We start from the raw sequence: 24,829 nt of genomic DNA, 5'->3' as shown, positions 1-24,829 counted from the left end.
CTTTCTATGAGTTCAACGGCTGTTGGCATCCATCACTTTAGCACCCTCCTTCAAAACAGGCATTTGATCTGTTTTTTTTTTTTTTTTTTCAGAACAGTTCAGTCTCGGAAATTCTTACTGGGTTAATAAATATTGGCCCAAATCCAGTCATGTATCTATATACCTGTAAATATAATTACTATGTAGCTTGCCCGCCCGTGGAATAGGCAGTACAGTAATCCCTTGGTTATCGCGGTTAATGGGGACCAAAACCAGCCGCGAACAGTGAAAATCCGCGAAGTAGCGACGCCCCTTCAAAAATGCTTAAAACAAATTATTATTATTGTTATTTAAAAAAAATATATTTTATTTTATTATTTTTTTAGACCTGCGAAGCTCTGAACCCGCGAAAGTGGAAACATTAAGTAGCGACACCCCTTCAAAAATGCTTAAAAAAAAATATCTATTTTTATTTTTATTTTATTTTTTAATTATTTTATTTTGTTATTTTTTTTAGACCTGCGAAGCTCTGAACCCGTGAATGTAGAACCACGAAGTAGCGATGCCCCTTCAAAAATGCTTTAAAAAATATTATTATTATTAAATATTTTTAAAAAAAATATTATTTTTTTTTTTAGACCCGCAAAGCTCTGAACCCGCGAAGTCCCAATGTATAGGCAAATGCTGAGGGCGCCATCAATCTAGGGGGCGCCAGAGATGGGGAAAGACAAAAAAAAAAACTTCCACTCTTTTAAAAACTAGCAGTATTAATTATCTATCTATCTATCTAATCTATCTATCTGTCTATCTACCTTGGGCACCTAAGTTGGTCATGCTTTCGTCCTTCCAGATGAAATGGGACACAAGAAAGCGGCCATGTGAGTCGGGTCAGGGTGACACAACACACTCTTCTGTTCTACAGCAGGGCCCGACAGCTTTCACTGGTTTACCCCTGCTGCATCATACAGGTGCTCTGCCCATCTCATAGTAATACAAATTATTATCAATAATGGACAGTATTTATTACCAAAAATCAAGACCAAAATACAAAACAAACAAGTGGGCGGAAAAGCAAACAAAATGTCCAAACAAAAAATGGTAAATGGTCTGCATTTATATAGCAATTTTCAAGTCAATGAAGACCTCCCAAAGCGCTTTACAATTTGCTTCATACTTACCCATTCACACATACACCAATAGGAAAAAACTAGGAACAAAGACTGTGGTGTTGACAGTGGTAGCCCAAAAGGGTCCAGCCACTTATCTGCTGTCTGATGGAAAGGTGTGGAATGCTTTCCACCTTGCCCATTCTTCCACCTGTGCTGCTGCTTCAGCGCCACAGCCTGCTGATGCTGATGCTTGCCTCCTGCCAAGCAACCAAGGTGCTGAGCCACCTGAAACTGAAACTGTGCCCTCACCACATCCCTCTCCGAGTGTACCGAGAATACGACATGCTCCTGCATGGCTTCAAGATTACGTGACTTAAAAAAAAAAGATACAGAAAAGATGTGGTGATGTATAAAAAAAAAAAGACATGATGAATGTTCTCATCTCATCTCATTAGCTACACCGCTTATCCTCAGTAGGGTCGCGGGGGTGCTGGAGCCCATCCCAGCCATCTCCGGGCAGTGGGCAGGGGACACCCTGAACTGGTTGCCAGCCAATCGCAGGGCACACAGGGATAGACAACTCACTCGCTCATTCACACCTAGGAACAATTTGGACCGGCCAATTCACCTGAAATGCACGTTTTTGGAATGTGGGAGGAAACCGGAGTGCCCGGAGGAAACCCACGCAAGCACGGGGAGAACATACAAACTCCGCACAGGAAGTCTGGAGCTGGATTTGAACCCACGCAGGAGGTTCCCAAGACATGAACCGTGCCGCACATGCGCTAACCACTGCACCGCCGTGCTGCCCAATGACGAATGTTCATTGTTTTAAAAAAATTGTCATGTTTGTTTATGATGTGATCCTCATACAGTCTGCTTACGTTTACAAGGTTTACACACTTTTGCTTACCGATATTGACAGTATAGTTCCTTACAATATTGCTTACCTTTGATGAATATTTACCTCTAATCTGGTAATAAATATTGAAATGTATGTTTTCTATAAGCTCATACTTACCGAAGAGTTATTGCGTATTTTAGATTAATGCTACTGTTTGTGTCCTATTCTAACAAAAAGGGAATATGTGGTGTCGTGTAATACACTCCCCTTCCTGCGGTGTCGCTGTATACTAATGTGCAGCCTTGTACTTGTGCTTGAGAACTACCGAGGAAGAAGTTAAGTAAACACTCTATGAATGTACCGTCCGTGCCTGTCTCTGAATCCTACTACAACCCTACTACATACACAACAAAAGACATTTGACAAAGTTCAAACTAGAAACGACTAAAGCTGGAAATGGAAACTGTGTAGCGAGCAGAGACGGGAGTCGTAGGCGGAGTGTCAAACAAAGGTGCCAACGAAAGCTGCTTTAATGACATTTAAACTTGCAATAACAAAACAAACACGAGAGTGGCTAGAGCCGGCCGAATTAAGAGTCCCCCTAGGAACTCGCTAACTAAACAATGGTTCCGCGGGTGAATTATGTAAAACCCACTACAACTGCAAGGAATAAAGTAACAAGCAAACCGACAGAAAAATTCACTATGACCCGACAAAATTTGCTGATCAAAAATGTATTTTTAAAGCGTTCAAGATGATTGGGCACAGCTTTGTGATAGTTGGACACACCCGTACCTAGTTCAAAATGCCTGTTGTGCCCTCTGGTGGTGGGAGGTATCCCAGACCCTAACAATGTGGTTCAAGATCAGGGGATGGTGTCATTGTCACCTCTGCAGTCCTTTAAGACACTTTATGATTAAGGGCGTCACAAATAAATGGGACTTGATATAGCACAACGGTCTCCAACCTTCTTCAAACTGGGAGCTAATTTTGTTATTAATTAGCGCAAAGAGCTCCCAGTTTGATGTACATTTTTTAAAACAGCAACTAAATGGTTTGCTAAATAGCAAAAAAAGTAGCTTGATAGTTAGCTAGAAAATCAATAGCTAAAAAAACCTTAAAGAGCTCTAGATAAAAGAGTAAAAAGCCAACTGAATTGTCAGATATAACGCTAAAAAAAAGCTAAATAGCGGGCTAGAAAAGAGGCCAACATTTTGCGTAATAACTAGCCGAAAAAGTAAAAAAATTAGATAAATAACATGCCAAAAAAGTTAGCTAGATAGCTTGCTAAATAGCTAAAAATGTAGAAAGATAGTTAGCTTCAATGCTATCAGGGTAGCCAGATAGCTAGCTCAAACGCTTTATATCAACCATAAATTGTAATTTAATGTTTTGTATTTCCTGTCAAATAAATCAATAAAAATATGAATAAATACATTTGTTGAATACAAGAATAGAATCTTATTCTATTTTCTAAATCATTTGCTGAAAAATAATTATCAATACTTGAAGCCAATGAACTGGAATTTATTTATTTGATAATATTTATTAATAACAATTCTTCACTATTACTATGTTATGTTTGTTTTTTTGTTTGTTTGTTTGTTTATTCAACCAATAATCTTCACATAAAAATCATCATTTATTACAGGGTAAATACTAAAGTAGGGTTACCCTAAACCAATATATGATACATTTTACTCGAAAAATTACTCGAAAATCAACCAGCACTAGTAAGATAGTTCCGCGGGCACCTCAATTGTCCTTGGGGGCCCCAGGTTGAGGACCCCCGATAGTATATAGCATACTTGACAATAAAGTATTTGTTTTACATAGCCGAATCCCTACCCAGCTGGCATCTTGCTGCTACGCGTTGTTCTTTGCCACTGATTCTTGTTGGCATTAGACACTACAGTGCCATCTAGTGGTCAAATATAACACACTGTGGCTTTAACAACAATAAAAAATGCCAAAGGAACAAGAGAAATGAGGGGGTTTGGGGTTTTTAAGGTTTATTGTTCTATCTTCGTTATTCATTATCCATTATCCGTTATCGGTCAGTTCATAATACGCTACAAAGCCTAGGAGCCAGGACACTTACTCTCAGCCAAAAGGCTAAGCTAAGGTCCTAGCCCTAAAGCCTTGCTGCGATCATTGCGAATGCACCGTTCCCAGAGGTACTGCAATACCGGGCCGATGCGTGGAGTGGACAGAGCAAGCCAAAAACTATAGAAATGATCCCTAAGAGTATGAGTCCAATGAGGTGAACTAATGAAAGGAACCCATATTTCCAAATTGCGTCATTTTAGAGTTCGACCTTTTATACAAGAGAATGGACAATGACATCATGAATCAGAAAGGAAGCACAGGCAGAACATCATCCCTTCAGAGAAAGGTGGAGCAAAACGCTGACGTCATAAGGCAAATTTGGAATTGTCTATCAAAGGACTCCGTTGTCATAGGGTAAGACACTGTCCCTCTTTGGGCAATTCGAGTATGTCGTGCTTTAATTTAGCTAATCGACTCCACCACCGGGACACCTTTGATGTGCCAGAATGGAGTCGGGATCTTCAGACCAGCAAGGGGTTGTCGTACCAATTGTGATGAAATATTTTGAAAAAATCACTTCGGCGCAGTGGTGTCTGCTGGCTGACAGAGACTTTGACTCGGACACTGCGGCCATTCTGGCGGACATGTGTACTGAGATAGCCCAGACACTCGCAGCCGACACCCTGAAAAGATTCCTCCCTCTGCTTCAGCGACGATCTGCCGAGTCAAGATGCACGGCACCGATGATGGACGGAGCGATGAATACGGCTTTTGCTTCGGCTCTTAACATCCCAGAGCAGCCGTGTGACTACGCCAACAAGATGGACTCACTGCTTGCAGATGAGATCTCACAGAGGGTCAACCAGACTTTGACCATGACGACTGACACAGACACTGAGCCACTGGCACCAGTCATCTATGTCCCGGGGACCTTTACCAAGCTGGAGGTTCTCTACAAGATGGTAAGGCTATGCTGTGGTGTTCTCTGGTCTTATCTCAGCTGCGTCAAGTCCACCACACGGTGTTTAGGACCATGCTGGCGTCAACACAACCGGAGTTCTCAGGCAACACAAAATAAGGATCCTAAAAGTCCAAAGTCGTCTTCCCGTCCTAAATCTAACATTAGTCTGGAAGAAACCACGGAAGCGGTAACAGAAATCCTTCGTAAGTGGTCCGAGCCCTCGGATTCCTCTACATCAAATACCTCCCCGGACCTTCATGATACGGCGTCTGACATTGTTTCAACGATCAAGAGTGACCTACACTATGCCAGCAACGTAGACAGAAAGAGCAGCATGCCCGCCTGTCCTCATTTTGACCTCAGGTTAATCCTTAAAACTCTCACTAACTTCTTTTCTTCTCGAGAACAACCCACACCCCATCAGGAGGGTGTACGCAAAAGCAGCTTTATGGAGTTTTCCAAAAATCGATTTGACAAACTCATGACAGACGTCGCCTCTCCAGGTGTGCAAATGGAATCTGACTACCTGGTTGGGGTTCAGCGCCCTTTTTCATGTGGAAAGACTCAGAGATCCTTACAGGCTTCTTGTCTGGATACACCTAGCACCTCTCCTCCTTTCAACTTCGAAGGAATCCAAGATGATGTGGAGGACCTCTACAATAGGTTTCCCACAGAAGGACGAAAAGTCATCAAAAAGTTGGAGAGCCTCAGGGACGACATTGCAAAGTTCTCCATGCAGTTGCGAGATAAAATTTGCAATTATATGGAGGCAAACCGGGCTAGCCTTGCTGCGGAGTTATCGGGAAGTCAATCCGAACAGCAAGAAGCCCGACATCCAGAGGTCATGAAAAATATTATTGAAGATTCCGTAGGGAAGTTTCTACAACAGGTGCTTCTCTGGATGGAGATGGACCCAAGGAAAAAGAAAGACAGCGCTAATAAGGTCTGTGGCGCTTTAAAAGACATCGACAATCTAATCACTAATATTGTGACCTCAGAACCTGAAACGTTTGATACTGAGAGAACTTCCGAGATAGAGACAGAAACCTCTTCGTCCGAGGACTACCAAAGTCCCTTAATCACCGAGTCTTCGCTACGAGAGGTGACCAAGAACTTTGTGAGCATGCTAATCATCACGATGGTTCAGTACTTCCCAAAGAAGGTCCGCAAGTCTTTGCAGCCGGATGATGTGCTTCTGATAGTACGGCGGCTTTCAGACAAGATGCTCAAGGTCAACCTGGCATCTCTGGCGGGCGAAGACATGGTCAGCTACAGCAGATTCATCCAGGCGGTCATCAAATATCTCCTCAGACAATTTGGCTCTCAAGAGAGGTTGCTGGATGCGTTGATGTCCGACGAGCCGCGCTTTGATGAAGCAGTCTTGACACATCTGACCAACACCCTCAACAACTGGCATGACCGAGCTGAACAGAGCCGAATCAAGAGATTCTTTTCTGCCGTGGGCAAAGCGCTCACCAGACCCTTCAGTTTTCAGTGATGAATACTAAGAGTAGGACAAAGGAAGATCGATTCATGTGATTTCATTTTTGGCCATTTTCAAAATCGACGTTTCTCCTGGGACGTCATATCCGGTACGTAAAAATACGGAGAAGCAAACGGAAGTGAAAGAAAGCGAGCAACTACTGTACCCTTAGATTTTAAATCCGAAGTATGGACGTATTTTGTTTTTTATACAGTTCTCTGGGAAGACGGAACTAGACACGACCAAAATGGTCCGCAAACTTTGTCGCAGAGCCGTATCCCACTGCGGTAACACCATATTATCAACATTTACCAACCCAAACTACCTGCTGTGGCATCTCAAGTCTTGTCCTGTTTATTTGTTTGGCCCTTAATCACAAAATGTCTCAAAGGACTGCACAGGACAATGACACCATCCCCTGATCTTAAACGAACATGCGGGCAAGGAAAAACTCAAAACCTCGGCAGGAGGAAATTAAGAAACCTTGAGAAGGGACCAGGCTGCAATAGATTTAGCATTGGGTCACGGCACTCAAAACATAAGCAGTATTCATGGGTCCCGGGGACTCGCATACTCAAAAATCTATGGGTCCCAACAGAGATCTATGGGTCCCCAAAATTTAGTGTTATCCAGGTTGACATTGCAAATCCGTGACAAGTATATAAATAAATATATAAATCTATATATTCAGTCAGTTTTAATCATCACACTAAATTAGTAATACAAAGCAGTTATCACCTCAGATTTTTCAGTTCACAAAAATATTGTACATTATACAAAATAATAATGCGGAAATATTAGTCTCTATATTCAAGCAGTTTTAATCACTTCAGATTTTTCAGTTCACATATTCTTCATGGTTTGCTGTCCCGCCACAGTTGTAATGCCTTCTCAAGGTCCAATTGCAGCAATGGAATTTCCATAGCTAATTTGTGGTTGTCATTGTTGTTGTGCCGATCCAATGTGGTTTTCTGAAAGTTCGTATCGCAAAATGATTTATGCGATCAAGTTTTTTGTCACGCTGGGTACACGCATCACAGAACATGTAGCCTCCATTATCATCCTCTTCATAGTGTAACCAGGAATATAATCGAGTCCATTTTGGCAGAAAAGTCCTTTTCTTGCTCGGAGTATTCTTTTGTTTATTATCTTTCGTCGAATCGTTCGCTTCAAAACACGTGTTTTCCTTGCCTTCGCGGTCTTCTGAAGAATTTCTTCGCCGTTTTTTCGTGCCGGAATTGTTGCCGTTCTTACCACTTTCTGTATTATGTTTCGACTTATTACCGACACTGAAGAAATTACCAATTTTTTGTTGATTTGCACCTGATACCAACTGTTTTTTTGGAGGCATACTTCTCTTTCACTCGACAACTACCAAAACAATGACGTCATCTCGAAAAGCGAGATCTCGTTTGCCGAGATCGGCGCGAGACCAAAACAACAATGGCGGATCTGCCTGACGAAAAGTTTGGAGTGCGGTAAATCTTTGTTTTAAAAAAAAAATAATCGGGTAATAATGACAATTTGGTGTCAAAAAAGTTGCGTCCCAGGGATGCACGTTGATTTGACACTATGCGTCCCCAGCAAAAACGATGTGTCTAGGACGCAGGGACGCGGGCAAACCAGAACACTACATAAGGTACATCAATAAAAGATAACAATAGGTAATAAGTTGAAATTTTTCCAGAAAGTCTATGACAGAAACGGATCCTCTTTGTCCCTTAGATGGATCACTGAACAATCATCAATGACATTGAATCTCAATACGCGTAGAATCGCAATTATCGTGATATAAATCGAATCGGCGCCTCAGTATCTCGATACAATTGAATCGTGAACAAAGGATATCGTCCCACCCTTAATACTTACTTTGCTGCAAAGTTGTCTTAAAGCTATAACATACCTGAAAATTACAAAAAAGAAATTCTGGTCCAGACAGAATTTATTGGGGCGATAAACAAATCTTTACTGTATCCGGTACTTGAAGGCTCATATGTGAATATATATGGTAGCTGAAGGCTTATATACGAGTATATACGGTAGTTGAAGGCTTATTTGCGAGTATATATGGTACTTGAAGGCTTAATGTGAGTATATCTGGTAGTAGAAGGCTTATATGCGAGTATATACAGTACTTGAAGGCTTATATGCAAGTATATATGGTAGCTGAAGGCTTTAATGCGAGTATATATATGGTACTTGAAGGCTTATATGTGAGTATATCTGGTAGTTGAAGGCTTTAATGCGAGTATATATGGTAGTTGAAGGCTTATATGCGAGTATATATGGTACTTGAAGGCTGATGTGTGAGTATATATGGTAGCTGAAGGCTTTAATGCGAGTATATAGAGTTGTTGAAGGCTTATATGCGAGTATATATGGTACTTGAAGGCTTATATGTGGGTATATCTGGTAGTTGAAGGCTTATATGTGAGTATATCTGGTAGTTGAAGGCTTTAATGCGAGTATATATGGTACTTGAAGGCTTATATGTGAGTATATCTGGTACTTGAAGGCTTATATGCGAGTATATATGGTAGCTGAAGGCTTTAATGCGAGTATATCTGGTAGTTGAAGGCTTATATGCGAGTATATACGGTAGTTGAAGGCTTATATGCGAGTATATCTGGTAGTTGAAGGCTTATATGCGAGGATATACGGTACTTGAAGGCTTATATGCGAGTATATATGGTAGCTGAAGGCTTTAATGCGAGTATATAGAGTTGTTGAAGGCTTATATGCGAGTATATATGGTACTTGAATGCTTATATGTGGGTATATCTGGTAGTTGAAGGCTTATATGTGAGTATATCTGGTAGTTGAAGGCTTTAATGCGAGTATATATGGTAGTTGAAGGCTTATATGCGAGTATATATGGTACTTGAAGGCTGATGTGTGAGTATATATGGTAGCTGAAGGCTTTAATGCGAGTATATAGAGTTGTTGAAGGCTTATATGCGAGTATATATGGTACTTGAAGGCTTATATAATAATAATAATAATAATAATAATTTCCTTGTATTGTCATTCTGTGTAACAATGTACACAGAACGAAATGTCGATTGCATCTGACCCGATGCAGCCGCAGCCAAGAGAGGGCGCCGCCGACCACTTTTTAAGTCTTAGGAATGACTCGGCCGGGGCGCGAACCCGAACCTCCCAGTCTCAAAGCGGGCGCCTTACGTGGGTATATCTGGTAGTTGAAGGCTTATATGTGAGTATATCTGGTAGCTGAAGGCTTTAATGCGAGTATATATATGGTACTTGAAGGCTTATATGTGAGTATATCTGGTACTTGAAGGCTTATATGCGAGTATATATATGGTAGCTGAAGGCTTTAATGCGAGTATATACGGTAGTTGAAGGCTTATATGCGAGTATATACGGTATTTGAAGGCTTATATGTGAGTATATCTGGCAGTTGAAGGCTTATATGCGAGTATATACGGTACTTGAAGGCTTATATGCGAGTATATATGGTAGTTGAAGGCTTTAATGCGAGTATATACAGTTGTTGAAGGCTTATATGCGAGTATATATGGTACTTGAAGGCTTATATGTGAGTATATCTGGTAGTTGAAGGCTTATATGCGAGTATATAAGGTACTTGAAGGCTTATATGCGAGTATATATGGTAGCTGAAGGCTTTAATGCAAGTATATACGGTAGTTGAAGGCGTATATGCGAGTATATATGGTACATGAAGGCTTATATGTGAGTATATCTGGTAGTTGAAGGCTTATATGCGAGTATATACGGTAGTTGAAGGCTTATATGCGAGTATATACGGTATTTGAAGGCTTATATGTGAGTATATCTGGCAGTTGAAGGCTTATATGCGAGTATATACGGTACTTGAAGGCTTATATGCGAGTATATATGGTAGTTGAAGGCTTTAATGCGAGTATATACAGTTGTTGAAGGCTTATATGCGAGTATATATGGTACTTGAAGGCTTATATGTGAGTATATCTGGTAGTTGAAGGCTTATATGCGAGTATATAAGGTACTTGAAGGCTTATATGCGAGTATATATGGTAGCTGAAGGCTTTAATGCAAGTATATACGGTAGTTGAAGGCGTATATGCGAGAATATATGGTACATGAAGGCTTATATGTGAGTATATCTGGTAGTTGAAGGCTTATATGCGAGTATATACGGTACCTGAAGGCTTATGTGCGAGTATATACGGTAGTTGAAGGCCTATATGCGAGTATATATGGTGCCTATTTCTCCAACCAAAATGCTCGCAGAACCCCGGATGTTGATTTGAGATTGCCGCGGGGACATGTAGCATCTACCTCCGACACAAAGCGGGATGGTTGTTGGCAATATTCTGAATCAAGGACATAGTTTCGGGATTCTGTGAACAAGAGCTTGTTCAATTAATCGTTTTTTAAAGTAATCACCAGCAGAGGGTCCCAACTGGAGTTTCGAACTGGGTACAGGTGTGTCCAATAATCTCACACCTATGCACAATCATCCTGAACCCACCCTTTAAAAAGGAATTTTAGTACAGCGAAAAAAGGTTGGGTCATCCTCTGTGTCATTTTCACTTCCACACCAGGTTTGTTTGTTACTTTGTTACTTTATACCTCGTTTCCTGTTTCAGTCGTTTCTAGTTTGAACTTTGTCATGGTTGTTTTTTGTTTCTAGTTTCTTGTTTGGACATTTTGTTAGTTGTTTAGCATGCATTTGTTTTTTGGGTACTTTGGTCTTGATTTTTGTTAATAAATACTGTCTTTTTGAAAACCTCCGCCTGCAGTTCCTGCCTCCCCCACTTGGGTTTATCGTTACTATTATCAAATCAATATCGGTTGGGACAAGTCACCTCAATCCATGCCAGATCCATGCTCTCGCTTTGCACGTTTCTGCTGTTATTTGGCTTCATGCTGTCCGCTACTAACATTTTTGGACAAATGGTCTTTCGTCGTCTCACGTTTTTTTTTTTTTTTTTTTTTTTTTACACGAGTTGTCATATTTCCTCTCGACTTTCCGAGGTTTTTATCCATCTCTTAGTTCCGTAGTCCTGTATAGAGCGCGGTGCCAAGCACGCGGTCTGCGGGCTTGATGAAGCCCGCCAAGGTTCTGGATCCGGCCTGAGAGACATTGCTGAGAAGCACAAGAGGAAAATAAGCTGCTGTTTTAAATCTGTCCACTGTATGCAGGGTTAGGTAGGGTTACTTTAACTTGATTACTTTCAATTACTTTTGGATTACTCCAATACCAAATATGCTAATAAAAGACCAAAGTAACTAAATATGAATCAAATGATGACTCACAACACGTGGTAAGCTTTCTCTCCTGGCTTTGATCTCCGGCAAAACGAACATAAAATGCGACAGAAACAAAATGAAAACAAATCCAAACAGCTTGCCAACATCATTTTTGCCGTTCCATGTATTCCGTTACTCCCCAAGCCTGCACAAAATTGAGTAATTTTATTCATATTGAGCTTCTTTTGTCTTTTATTAGCATATTTGGTATTGGAGTAATGCAAAAGTAATTGAAAGTAATCAAGTTAAAGTAACCCTACCCAACCCTGACTGTATGTCACCCTGGCAAAGGGTCAGAGGCTCTACTTTGGTTTTGTCCAAAGTGTAAAGAGTGTTACTCTGGGTTTTACTAGGACAAGGAATTTTTCCACGTGTGCAAAGTGGTACAGCGAAGATGGTTTATATCAGGGGTGTCAAACTTATTTTAGCTAGGGGCTAAAAAAAAATCTCTCGGGGGGCCGGACTAGTGGATTACAGTATAGCGAAAAAAGAGGGTGAAAAAGAGAGAAAGGAAAAAAAAGAGAAGTAAAGAGAAACAAATGAAAGGGAGAGAGAAATAAAGAGAGCACAATATAGAAAGGGAGAAAAAGGAGAAAGAAGGATACAAAAAATGAAAGACATAGAAAGGTAGAAAGCGAGACAAAGGGAGAGAGAAAGCAAATAAAAGAATGAGAGAAAAGAAGGAGAAAGACACAGGGAAAATGAGCAAGTGTGAGATACTGAGAAAGAAAAAGAGTGCGGCAGAGAGAAAGTGAGAAAAAAGACATGGCAAAAGAGAGAGAAAGAGAGGGAGGTAAAAAAAGAGAAAGTTAAAGTGAGGAAAAAACAACGCAAAGAAGAGAAATGAAAAGATAGAGAAAGAGAGGGTGAGAGAAAAAGAGTGAAAGCAAGAATGAGAGAGATAGACAGAGAGTGAAAAGTGAGAAGAAAATGAGAGAGCCTGAGAAAGACATATAATGAGAGGAAGAAAGAGAGACGGCAACAGTTGTTTTGTGAGTGGCACCTGGCTTTGGCGACATCAAGTGGCCATATTTAAAACTTCTATCCCCAAGGTCAGCTCTCAAAATGACTGTTTAGCCATTACTGAAACATTATTTACAAATGTAACCGCGGTGTATCTGTCCCACCAAAGACCCACATTCACGCTGGACTGGATGATGAGGTTTTTATTACAGTTGCTGCAAATGAATGAGTCACTCACAACACGTGGTTAGCTCCTCTGCTGGCTTTCAACACGTTAGCAGCTGTAGACTGCCCAATACATTTTCTTTACAGTTGAGATACAATACAAGTTCAGAAAATCTCATCTCATCTCATTAGCCGTACCGCTTATCCTCATTAGGGTCGCGGGGGGCTGGAGCCCATCCCAGCCATCTCCAGGCAGTGGGCAGGGGACACCCTGAACTGGTTGCCAGCCAATCGCAGGGCACACAGGGACAGACAACTCATTCGCTCATTCACACCTAGGGACAATTTGGACCGGCCAATTCACCTGAAATGCATGTCTTTGGAATGTGTGCCCGGAGGAAACCCACACAAGCACGGGGAGAACATACAAACTCCGCACAGGAAGTCTGTAGCTGGATTTGAACCCACGACAGGTTCCCATGACATGAACTGTGCCGCACAAGCGCTAACCACTGCGCCGCCGTGCTGCCCTTCAGAAAATCAACCATGACAATTATTTTTACATCCATTTTAACAAGATACTTTTAACAAGTGATCGTATAGTGATTTCAACTTTTACAATGAAGTCAACTCGACATATTTCTCAATCTGAATTTCAACCAACGTCATCCTTTTTATATATTTGTGAAAACAGAAATAATTACAATAACGAGTGTAAAAAACGGGAACAATTTACCTGCAATGAATGAGTCACACACAACACGTGGTTAGCTGGCTTTCATCACTATAAGGGGAATTAGCATTTTAGCACAACATGCAGCGTCCAGCAAAACTAACATAAAAGGCGACAGAAACAAAACGAAAATAAATCCAAACAGCTTGACAACATCAATCACATTACTGTGCATGTTGAGAGATTTGTCAGCTGTGGTTTTAATGTTTACAATTAACTTTTTGCAGAGCACCAAAAGATCGTGGCTCACCGTTAGCAGCGCGCTGTAGACTGCCAACAACCCCCGCCTTCCGGTCACAAAATCAGAAGCCAAACCAAACCTTACCCCATACCAGCAGGTGGCACTGTTGGACTCATCATTGCAGGACACTTACACAAAAACTATACAACATATTTCAGCAGGAATTTCAACAAAACAAAAGTTATTATTACCCCCGTTACACAAAAACCGCACCCAGTTTTGAGTTTTGCTTCTCTCAACTAATTGTGTGTTCATTTGAGAAGGTAAGGGGCCAGTCTCGGGTCTTGTTTGAGCCTTTGGTCCAGTGCACGATACCTTTGAAGTGCTGATCTCTTGTGCCTGCAAACACAAATCGGGACAGGCTTGAGCGTGTATATATATATATATATGTATATATATATATATATATATATATATATATATATCCAGGAATCATCTGCTGTCTTGTGCTAGCAATAGCAGTTACTTGGGCGATAGAGTCTTTAAAGTGACGCAAGATTTCTACCATCCGGGATGAATGGGCCCATTCATTATAATTTGTAATTACTGTGTTATCGTCTGGTGGGTCCTTGAGCACCATTTATGTGGTGTATCTTGGGCAAGTACACCTTGGTGGCATTCATTTAGTATTGAACCGGGACATTTCGCATGTCAGGCAAATGTACTAACCACCGTACCGTCCTACAGAGACATACGTTACTTTGTCATTACTGTAGCAATGATTTCAGACTGTCCCTGAAGACATCTCATTTGTTTTGCGAGTTGGAAATCTCTTAGTTATCAGGAGCTAACATGCTTTTATGTCAGGTGTCCCTGAATGCTAACGACTATATGCTAATAAGTCGTGCTAACGATGACATGCTAACGCATAGATGTTAAAGACGACATTCTAACGTGTAGATGCTAACCACTACGTGCAAATGAGTAGATGGCACGGTAATGAGTCATGCTAAGGTCTACATGCTAACGACTACATGCTAACAATTCATGTTAAAGGCTACATGTTAACATGCAATGGGAACGGCCACATGGTAACAAGTAGATGCTAACGACTTCGCGATAATGAGTAGATGCTAACAAGTACATGCTAACAAATACATGCAAATAAGTCATGCTAATGGACACATGCTATTGCGTAGATGCTAACGAATCATAATAGAAGCTACACGCCAACGCGTAGATGCTGATGACCACGTGTTAACAATTAGATGCTAACGACCAAATGCTAAAGACTACATGCTAACAACTGCACACTTACGAGTCATGGTAACGGCTATATGCTATTTCGTCAAAAAGACAGGCTTTAGTGTCAGGCTGTGGAGGATCCGCGTGAATAATTCTGTCTCTCACAGCAAACCATGCTCGGCAGCAGCAGCGTATGGCACCACCAGATTAAGAGAAGAGGGCAGGGGCCGGTGCCCACTCACAAATACGATATGAACTTTCAGGCTTGCTACGGGTTTGGTTCTGCATATCAAGTAAATTGGGCTCGGGTTGAGTTTTGGGGGTGATGGACCTATGTGGGGGAGGCAGTAACTGGAAACGGGGGTCCTCAAAACAAGGAAGGTATTAACACAAACAGGACCAAAGTACTAAACAAACAAGTGGGCACAAAACAACTGACAAAATGCCCAAACAAAAACCAAACCTGGAGGCGGAAAATGCAAGGAGCAAAGTAAAACAGAACCAAACACCAACAAACCTGGCGTGGTCATGGAAATGGAAACCACAATGACCCGACCGCCAAGATTCAAGGGGGAGGCCCCCAAATCCCTTTTCTGGCGGCGGCTTCTGGTTTCCTGTCCTGGCGGGAAGAAAAAAGCCCCTTGCCGCGCCTGAATTTCTGTCCTGGCGGCAAGGGGAAAGCCCCTCGACCGCCACTGGTTTCTTCTTCTGGAGATGAGAAGTAAGCCCATCTGCCGTGCCCAGTTTCCTGTCCTGGCGCCAAGAAAAAAGTCCCTCGGCTGCGCCTGATTTTCTGTCCTGGCAGCAATGGGAAACCCCTTCGACCACCGTTGGTTTCCTGTTCTAGAGATGAGAAGTAAGCCCCTCTGCCGTGCCCGGTTTCCTGTCCTGGCGGCATGAAAAAAGTCCCTCGGCTGCGCCTGATTTTCTGTCCTGGCGGCAAGGGGGAAGCCCTTCGATCGCCCCTGGTTTCCTGTTCTCGAAACGAGAAGTAAGCCCCTCTAACGTGCCCGGTTTCCTGTCCTGGAGGCAAGAAAAAAAATCCCTCCGCCGCGCCTGATTTTCTGTCCTGGCGGCAAAAAGAAAGCCCTTCGACGGCACCCCGTTTCCTGTCCTGGCAGCAAGGAGGAATCTGGCCCTTCAGTGGGATGTTATTTTATCATGGCCAACCTTGTTTGGGACTGTGCCCGATAATCCTCATCCCTTAAAAGGAAATTTTGCTCAGCGAACGTGGTCAGGTCATTGTAATTTCACTTCTACCACCACACCAGGTTTGTTTCTGGTCTCTTACTTTGATCCTTGCATTTTCCATCAGTTTTTTTTTCCTGATTTGAACATTGTTAGATTTTGTTTTGTCAGGACGTTTCGTAGTTTTGTAACATTCTTTCGTTATTAAACGCAAACCCTCTTTTTGAACACCCCTGCCTCCGGTTCCTGCTTACCCCCACATGGGTCCATCACCTCAAAACGCAACAGCTCGGGCTGCGTCGGGCTTTGATATTCGTATGTATGCATGTGCATGTATGTGTGTGTGGTGACCTACACGCTGAGGCGTTTCTGCCCAATGTGTATCTGAAAAATGTGCTGGGCACAATAGGCTTGATACTCCTTTTCCTCTTGGTGGCTCATGTTCTGCTGGTTCTCCTGGTAATGTTCTTGCATCTTCTGCAGGGCCTGTGTAGCCTGTATGGAGGCATTGGCAGCATTAGACTGGAATGGGCAGACACTTGATGGGTGAACAGAAGCTGGCTATGCAAATTTAATCCAATCTTGATGTATATTTATAAACAATATGAATGTGGTGAATAAACGGTGAATAAATATGTTAGTGATGATAGTGAAAACGAAACAAGAATAGAATAAACAGAGATACTACCCATGGAGATAACTAATCTCATCTCATCTCATCTCATTAGCTGCACCGCTTATCCTCAGTTGGGTCACGGGAGTGCTGGAGCCCATCCCAGCAATCATCGGGCAGTGGGCAGGGGACACCCTGAACTGGTTGCCAGCCAAGGAGATAACTAATATAAACACAAATTAGACGTGTGCTGCACAACTCATAGAGCAGACAAACGGGAGTTTTTATATCCATCCATTATTTGCACCGCTTATCCTCAGTAGGATTGCGGGGGTGCTGGAGCACATCCCAGCTATCCTCGGGCAGTGGGCAGGGACACCCTGAACTGGCCAACCAGTCGCAGGGCACACGAAGACAGAGAACTCACTCAATCATACACACCTAGGGACAATTTGGACTGGGCAATTAACCTGACATGCATGGTTTTGGGATGTGGGAGGAAACCCACGCAGGCACGGAGAGAACATGCAATGAAATGAAATGAAATGCAATCTCTACATGAAGAGGCTGCGGTAGCTGAATTTGAACCCTGAACCATTGCCGCGCGCTAACCACCCAGCCGCCCCTAGCTTATTTCTAAATATATATATATATATATATATATATATATATATATATATATATATATATATATATATAATATATTTGGGTCCATGATACTAATAAAAATGTGGAGTTGTTTAACGTTCAAGTATTAACTGCACTTATTTTGAGGACTGTAATTATTTCATACTTTGTGGATTTTCATAAATCTGTCAAAGTATTCAAAACGTCTAAGTACTCAAGTTGTAAACAGTGTCTGAAATATTGTCTGCCCGGATGCCCGGGGCATGCATCTTTTACGTCGGGCGTACAACTTACAAAACGTCTCCGCCCGAGTGGCCGACAACTTTTTTCAGGAAAAAAAAAAAACGAAACATTTTTTTTCCAAACAAACGTTTGTATTATTCAGATTTCCAAATCTTTGTTCGGTTTGGAAATTTCGAAAATTTCGGTTAGTTAGGCAATTCGCATCCTCTGCAGCCAATCAGAAGCCTTCATCGTATAACTTCGTGCTTCCGGACTTTTTTTTTATAAGGTCGTGCATTTGCTTATCATTTTCCGAAGTAGACACACAGAGAACACAAGAAAATGGATAAATGGTAAGGAATCAAGCCAAAACCTCAGCCCCAGAAGAAGGATTCAAAAGAAGCTAACCAAATTGATGACGCTACAAAACGTAAACATACATTAAAAGCATTGTGGAAAGAGGAGTTCACGTGGCTTGTAGCAGACGACACAACGCAAACATTGCATGAATAAAGATAAGTAAATACAGGTACATACTGATGGCAGATGGAAAACAGCAATGTCATATACATGCAATGAATGTTATGAGTACATTAATAATAACCTTAAATTTAAAGAGTTGTTCTGTTATATATTCTGATTATCAATCCTTAATATTTTGCAAAAATTCTTTTTTTTTTTTTGCAATGAGTCGTCTTACTGTGTTTCAAGTGGTGATAAATGGGGCAGGCAACTTTATGGCTGGGCAGGCAACTTTTCAGAGTTGTCTGCTCTGGTGTCCGCTAACTTTTTCTCATGAGTTTCAGACACTGTTGTAAATCATCATTCAAAACATCTTCGTGTTCTTTCCACTGTACCTGGTCATGACGTTCCTGGATGAGTTGCGCTTGTGCGAACATACACTCTTTGAATTTGATCAAGATATCGTCGTATACGCGCTGTGCGTCCTCGGCGCTCATAATCTCAAGGTCAGAGAGTTGGCTCAGGAAGGGAGCCAGTGAGTCATTTTCCTTTTCTTGCAACCACCGATGTTCTTCAGCAGCCACACGCTCCTGAGAGACAGACAGACAGAAAAAGTATTTGCCCCCTTCCTGATTTTTGTGTTTTATTTGGCATATAGGCGCCGCCGCGAGTGGCAGCCTCCCAGCAGCTCCGTGTTATTTTGCTCTTTTTTTGATTTATTGTTTTTGTTGTCTGCTTCTATCTTCGGTGTTTTTCCTCCCGTTTGACAACTACGCTTTGGATGACTTTCTATCCTATGGTTATGGGTTTTAACGCACAAAAATGCGTTTATTCGAGGAATCGACTCCTTGCCCTGAAGAATTCTCGTGCTGGTGTGATGAGGGGGCCCTATCGTGGATGCAGAGCCGAAGCTAAGGTGTTATAAGCCTTAGGTATCGTCCGTTATCATGGGAAATGTGAACTCTCTACCAAATACGACCTACGAACTGGCTGTGCTGGTGAAAAACATCAAAGCGTACAGGGAGTGCCGTTTGCTGTGTTTTACGGAAACGTGGCTCACGTCCCGCATCCCGGTGGAGCTACCCGGCTTCAACGCTGTTAGGACAGACAGAGACACAAAAGCCTGCGGGAAGCGGAGAGGGGGTGGACTCGCTATGTACGTGAACACGAGGTGGTGTAACTCTGTGCACAAAGATTTCCATCTGCTGCAAGGACGTCGAACTTTTGGCCTAGCGTGTGACGTCATCCACTCCGCTATTGCTAAACTACATCACAGCACCCCGAGGCCATCCTGTTAATCTGTTAATAAACAACAAAAAGATACTGCTGGAAGTGTGAATTTCCCTACGGGGATAAATAAAGTAAGTATCTATGATCTATTATCTATCCATCTATCTATCTACCTTTCTATCTATCACTAACCAAAGGTTTCAGATCATCAAACCAATTATAAAGTCTCACAGAGGCAACCCAAGGAAATACAGTTTGGAAATGTTGATTTCATTCATTAAGGCAGAATAAAATATCAAACCCTATCTGGCCCTATATGAACCTTATAGCGAGTTGGGGCTAATTGGGGCTCCACTCGTTCCACAAAAGAACACAAAGAGTCGTGTCACATTTGCCAAAAAGCATCTTGATTATCCTCAAGACTTCTGGAGAAACATTGTTTGGACTGGTGAGTCAAAAATTGAACTTTTTGTAAGATGTGCAACCCGTTACATCTGGCGTAAAAATGGGACAACATTTGACAAAAATATGATTCCAATAGTAAAGCATGGTGGTGGCAGAGTGATGATCTGGGGCGGCTTTGCTGCCTCAGGACCAGGACAACTTAATGTGGTTGATGGAATAATAAATTCTAGTGTTTCCCAGAAGATCCTGAAGGAGAATGTCGGGCTATCAGTTTGTGCCCTCAAATTCAAGCGCTCTTGGATCATGCAGCTGTAACAATGATCCGAAACACACCAGCAAGTCCACCTTTCAATGGCTTAAAATCAAAATGAAGGTTCTGAAGTGGCCAAGTCAAAGTCCGGATTTAAATCCAATTGAGATGCTGTGGTGTGACATTCATCGGGCAGTTCATGTCAGAAAACCCTCCAATATGTCAGATTTCAAACAATTTTGCAAAGAAGAGTGGGCCAAAATTCCTCCACAGCGTTGTGAAAGACTCATTTTCAATTATTACTCCTGTTTTCGCTGCCAAAGGTGGCCCTTTCTCAAAAGAAGACAAAAATAAAATATTTTAAGAGGGAATAAGAAATACAGAAGAAGAAAAAAGAAAACTGGAAAAAAATAGGAGAAAGGAAAGCTAAAAAGGGAAAATGGAGAAAAAGAAAGAAAAAAGAAAATAAAGAAATTAAAGAGAAAAAAACTTCTTTTCATTATTTCCTTTTTCTCTTTACAATTTTTAAAATTTTTATTTTCCCTATTTTTTTTTTATTTTTTCATTTTTCTCTTCCATTTTTCTTTCCTATTTTCTTTTCTATTTATTTTACTATTTATCTCCTTTTCAAAAGTAATAAGGATCGTTTTGGTTTTCTTCCAACCTCCGTATTTTGCCTTTTTCCGTTGTGCTTTTAGCACTTGTTTTGGTGGCGTGACAGAACACAGCGACATGTAGCGGGTAAACAATACGCACTGTCCCTTCAATTTTCATATCAAGGCGGGGGCTTCAGACTATCAACCTGGGGGCTGAAATTGGCCACGAGTTTAAGAAGTGAAACAGGTCATTTAGCTCAGGAAGAAGAGCCATTAGTCGTCTTGGGATCAAGAGATCGCGAGTTCGATTCCCGGCTCCTCCGCATTCTATGTCGAAGTGTCCTTGGGCAAGACACTGAATCCCTAATGCCCCCAATAAGCAGGTCGGCGCCTTGCATGGCTGCATGGCCGCTATTGGTGTGTGAGTGTGTGTGTGTGTGTGAATGGGTAAGTGTAAAGCACTTTGGGAGGTCTTCTTGAAAAGCGCTATATAAATGCAGACCATTTACCATTTACCATCAAGTAGAAGGAAACCAACCATTTCTCCCCGTAGATTGCAGGCCTTGGCGGCACCCGTGGTGGTCCATGGTGAAAAGTGAAGCAGAATATCCGTCTCCTCCTGCTCCCTGCAGGCCACGATGTCCCGTACCTGTGCATATAAAAGCTATGTTACTGCCGACTTACCAAAATTAATTACCGTAAATTCCGGACTATAAGCCGCTACATTTTTCCCAAACTTTCAAACCTGCGGCTTATTCAGTGATGCGGCCAATTTAGGGGCGCTCGAGTACAAAAGGTAAGATTTAGACCGGTGGAATATATGCGCCGAGGAAGACTGCAACTTCTTGGCTTGACTAGCGGTGATAAATCTTTCACTAAAACTGTCCGCATGCGAAAGGCAACTTTTTCGCAAGTCTGCCAGTGGATCCTGACAGCGTGGGGCAGCATCAAAAAATCCACCATCACCAACGGGTTCCGAAAAGCCGTGAAGGAGAGGAGGGCACACCAGCGACAGAGACCACCCGAGTGAGGCTGCGGGAGCGTGGGACGACGTCTATATGACACTGTATCTTTCCGAGACTGAGGAAGATGACTTTGATTGCTTCAGTTCTAAGGAGGAAGATGAGGACGGTTTACCGTGATTTTTACAAGTACGGTATATTTTTTTAACAGACTCGTTTACTGTGTTGCGAGTGGGTGTTGCTAGCGTGTTGCTACCATGAACTGCCCGGATGAAAGATATATTATTATTATTAAAGCTTTGAAAACTTTTGTAATGTATTTATTTGGGACACTTATTCTGACATGTTTTGCGAATTAAAAAAGAGGGGCGGAGCAAACGCGGGCTGACGGGAAGTAGGGTAAAGGTGAGTGAGACCTGTTGTCGGGGCAGACAATAGTATATATATATTTTTCCCACCCTTACCTTTGAAAATATAGACTTTTTGTCCTTGGATTAGTTACAACGGGTAGCCGGACTCTGCAGGTCTGCATCAAACCTTAAGTACCGGTGTCATTTTCTGTTCATTTTGCCGGCTGTGATTTTTGGACTGTGTACTTCAAAGAAGGACATTTAGTTACAACCGCGCGACATGAAGTCGGATATGGATACATTTAATGTTTGTGTTACAATTTTTTTTACGTGGGCGTATGCGGCTTATATACAGGTGCGGCTTGTGTATGTACGAAATCGGTTTTCCTCTGAAAATGTGGTGGGTGCGGCTTATAATCAGGTGCGCTCTATAGTCCGGAATTTACGGTACCCCACAGCCACATTTTGTTTCGCTTCCTGGTTTGTACACCCTTTTCATGGCCAAATTCAAGCACTTCTTCAGGATTTTTAAAGCCAATTTTCCAATTTCATCAGTTCACGGATCCCTTAACTGCATGGGTCGTCGGGGCACCAATGAAACTTTTTTTGATCCTTGTTTGTTTTTTTGTTCTATTCAAGTGTAGAGCAAATCAGCCCAGCAAATACATGACTTCCACCTTCTTTGTTTCAGGTGGCTCGCTTTGGGATAGATTGAATGACAGCGTCCCCTTTTGGAAAGGTTTCGAAAGTACCAATTCACCATGTACCATAATGCAATTTCATAACATGAAGTTTTGAATTTAATCAAAACATCCAAGGCAACATATTGATAGAATGATGTTCTCACCGTACGTAATTATGTCGATTGGCGGGACATTCACAAGTGCAGAACATTACGCAAATTTCTCACTTCTTTGGCTTTCTAACAAGTTTAGCAACTTCAAACACCGTCACCTGATTCTTAGGGTATCGGATATCTGAGACCACGCCCAAAGAGGCATAATCTGGTTGAGCGATAGCCGGTCTCTTTTCCTCCTGCCTCTCTGCCTGCCTGGCTTGTTCGTCTGTATCCTTGAGTTCAGCACGTGGGCCATACGTTGTGACCTTACGGAGCACGAGACCAGATCGCTCCGCAACAACAAGGAGACGGTTTCAGATTTAAAACCATGTTTGCTGGTTCTTGGGAATGAGCGTTTTTTTCTATAAAAGGGAATCTCCCCAAATCGACTAGCATTATAGCGGGAAACGTTTTTTTTGTGCTAGTAACTTCAACCTTCAGCGCTCGAAAACTCCCATTATCTCCGGCGCCTTCCCCTCCCCTTTTTCTCCATATCATCAATTCTGTATCAATGAATTGTTTGTGCTATTTCAATCGGACTGGATCATTGAATCCATTTTCTAAGGATTAGTAATTCATATCAGAACTCAAAGAACTCAAAGTAATAACATAATGTAAGTTTTTATCCGTTCAGGAAATTCTAGCATCCTTCAGAGAAAAAAAGAAGGGGGAAATCATTTCAGAATTGCAATAATAATAATTATAACAATAATGGTAAGAATAATACATTTTACTTCAAACAAATTCCCAAATAAAGACTAAGTCCAGTTAAAAAGGGGGGCAGTATGTGAAACAGATAATTATGAAGCGACAAGTCTGAAGAGGTGGGTTTTGAGTCCAGATTTAAAAGAGGACAGGGTATCGGAATTCTGGATGTCAGGTGGTACTGAGTTCCAGAGCAGGCGGGCAGAGCGGCTGAAAGCTCTGCTCCCCATGAAGCTGAGATGGGCAGCTGGTACAGGAATCACACTCTCCTGAATTATAATCAAATTGTGAGGTACCCAAAGATTCCCACACCAAATATTTATTGTATCATTATTTGAGAAAGGTTGGACAATGTTTTTACTCATGCATTGGTGGGATGAGACTCTGTATCTGCACATATAAAAAAATCCAATTCCTATTTTTCTCCCCCCGTAGCCATCCCCGCTGCATTTTAATCCATGTGGCCTACAATCCAAATATTTGCCCACCCCTGCTCTAACCTCTTTCTTGGATCTCTGGATCTGTAGGGCAACATCCTTCTCAGCTTTCACAAGTTCCGAGAGAAGATCGTAGAGGGCCAGTGTGTGGAAAGGTTTCTGGGCAGGATCCACCTATAGAAAAAAAAACCAAAAAGAATGTAATTGTGCAAAAAGACTTTGTCATTGTGCTGCACCGGTTCGTGTAGGACCCATTGGTTGGATATGCTCACATGGAAGCCTGAAACCATGTCGGCTCTAAAGTCTTCAACCCAGTTTCTGTTGTTGTTAGATATTCGGGGTTTGATGAAAGTCCTCATGCAAGGGACGAAGCGGTGCTCCTCCAGATGGTATTTCACATCTATCCTTCTCTGCGAAGCCACGAACACTCGCTCAGCTACATCTTCGTTGGCGTCCTTCTTTGGGTTTCTGTGAAAGCGCTCCAACACTTTCTGTGCATGCATCACAGACACACACGCAGACACAAACCTACATTAACGCTCTATTGTAGATATGGGTTGCTGCTGATGTCCACCTAGGATGTTGTAAAACTGTGGGCAGAATACTTGAAAAAACTCTTCAATTCCATTGACATATTCGGGAGAGGTAGCAGACTCTGGGGACTCTAATATGGTCTCTCCCATGACTGTGGTTAAAGTCACTGAAGTAGGTAAAAAGCTCCTCAGCGGCAGGGTGAACATCGGGCACACTACCTCTGGATCGGTAGACAGGAGCGATGGTCCCACCGTTTTAAGAAAGGGACCTACAAGTGACCCAACTACAAGGGAATCACACTACTCAGCTTCCTTGTTAAGATCTATTCTAGGGCACTGGAGACAAGGGTCCGTCAGGAAGTAAAATCTTTGATTCAGGAGGAGCAGTTTGGTTTTCGTCCGGGCCATGGAAGAGTGGTCTA

General features: G+C 42.1%; 2 protein-coding genes across 2 annotated transcripts in view; one reads left to right on the top strand and one right to left on the bottom strand.

Annotated features, from left to right (window-relative positions):
• Positions 1-4,411: 4,411 nt before the first annotated feature.
• Positions 4,412-8,001, top strand: LOC148368605 (uncharacterized). The gene has a single exon (XM_088330581.1). The coding sequence runs from the start codon at positions 4,488-4,490 to the stop codon at positions 6,438-6,440; it is 1,953 nt and encodes a 650-aa protein (XP_088186707.1). The 5' UTR covers positions 4,412-4,487; the 3' UTR covers positions 6,441-8,001.
• Positions 8,002-12,872: 4,871 nt separating this feature from the next.
• drc7 (dynein regulatory complex subunit 7) overlaps positions 12,873-24,829 on the bottom strand; it is a 34,061-nt gene continuing 22,104 nt past the window's right edge. Inside the window, exons 13-18 of the mRNA XM_088329760.1 lie at positions 24,147-24,365; positions 23,938-24,048; positions 21,121-21,231; positions 18,497-18,691; positions 16,533-16,672; positions 12,873-14,143 (exon numbers count right to left, since the gene is read on the bottom strand). Of these exons, the coding sequence (XP_088185886.1) occupies positions 14,056-14,143; positions 16,533-16,672; positions 18,497-18,691; positions 21,121-21,231; positions 23,938-24,048; positions 24,147-24,365 (864 nt within the window). The 3' untranslated portion in view covers positions 12,873-14,055. The remainder of the gene's footprint in view (positions 14,144-16,532; positions 16,673-18,496; positions 18,692-21,120; positions 21,232-23,937; positions 24,049-24,146; positions 24,366-24,829) is intronic.

Source organism: Urocampus carinirostris, chromosome 3 (assembly GCF_059441175.1).
Source record: "Urocampus carinirostris isolate Australia breed hairy pipefish chromosome 3, RoL_Ucar_1.0, whole genome shotgun sequence".
Classification (NCBI taxonomy): domain Eukaryota; kingdom Metazoa; phylum Chordata; class Actinopteri; order Syngnathiformes; family Syngnathidae; genus Urocampus; species Urocampus carinirostris.
Note: the sequence above shows the minus strand (reverse complement) of the source record. Positions and strands in the feature narration are given on the sequence as shown.

Coding starts and splice junctions, on each gene's coding strand:
- LOC148368605 (XM_088330581.1), top strand. CDS start 4,488: ATGGAGTCGGGATCTTCAGACCAGCAAGGGGTTGTCGTACCAATTGTG.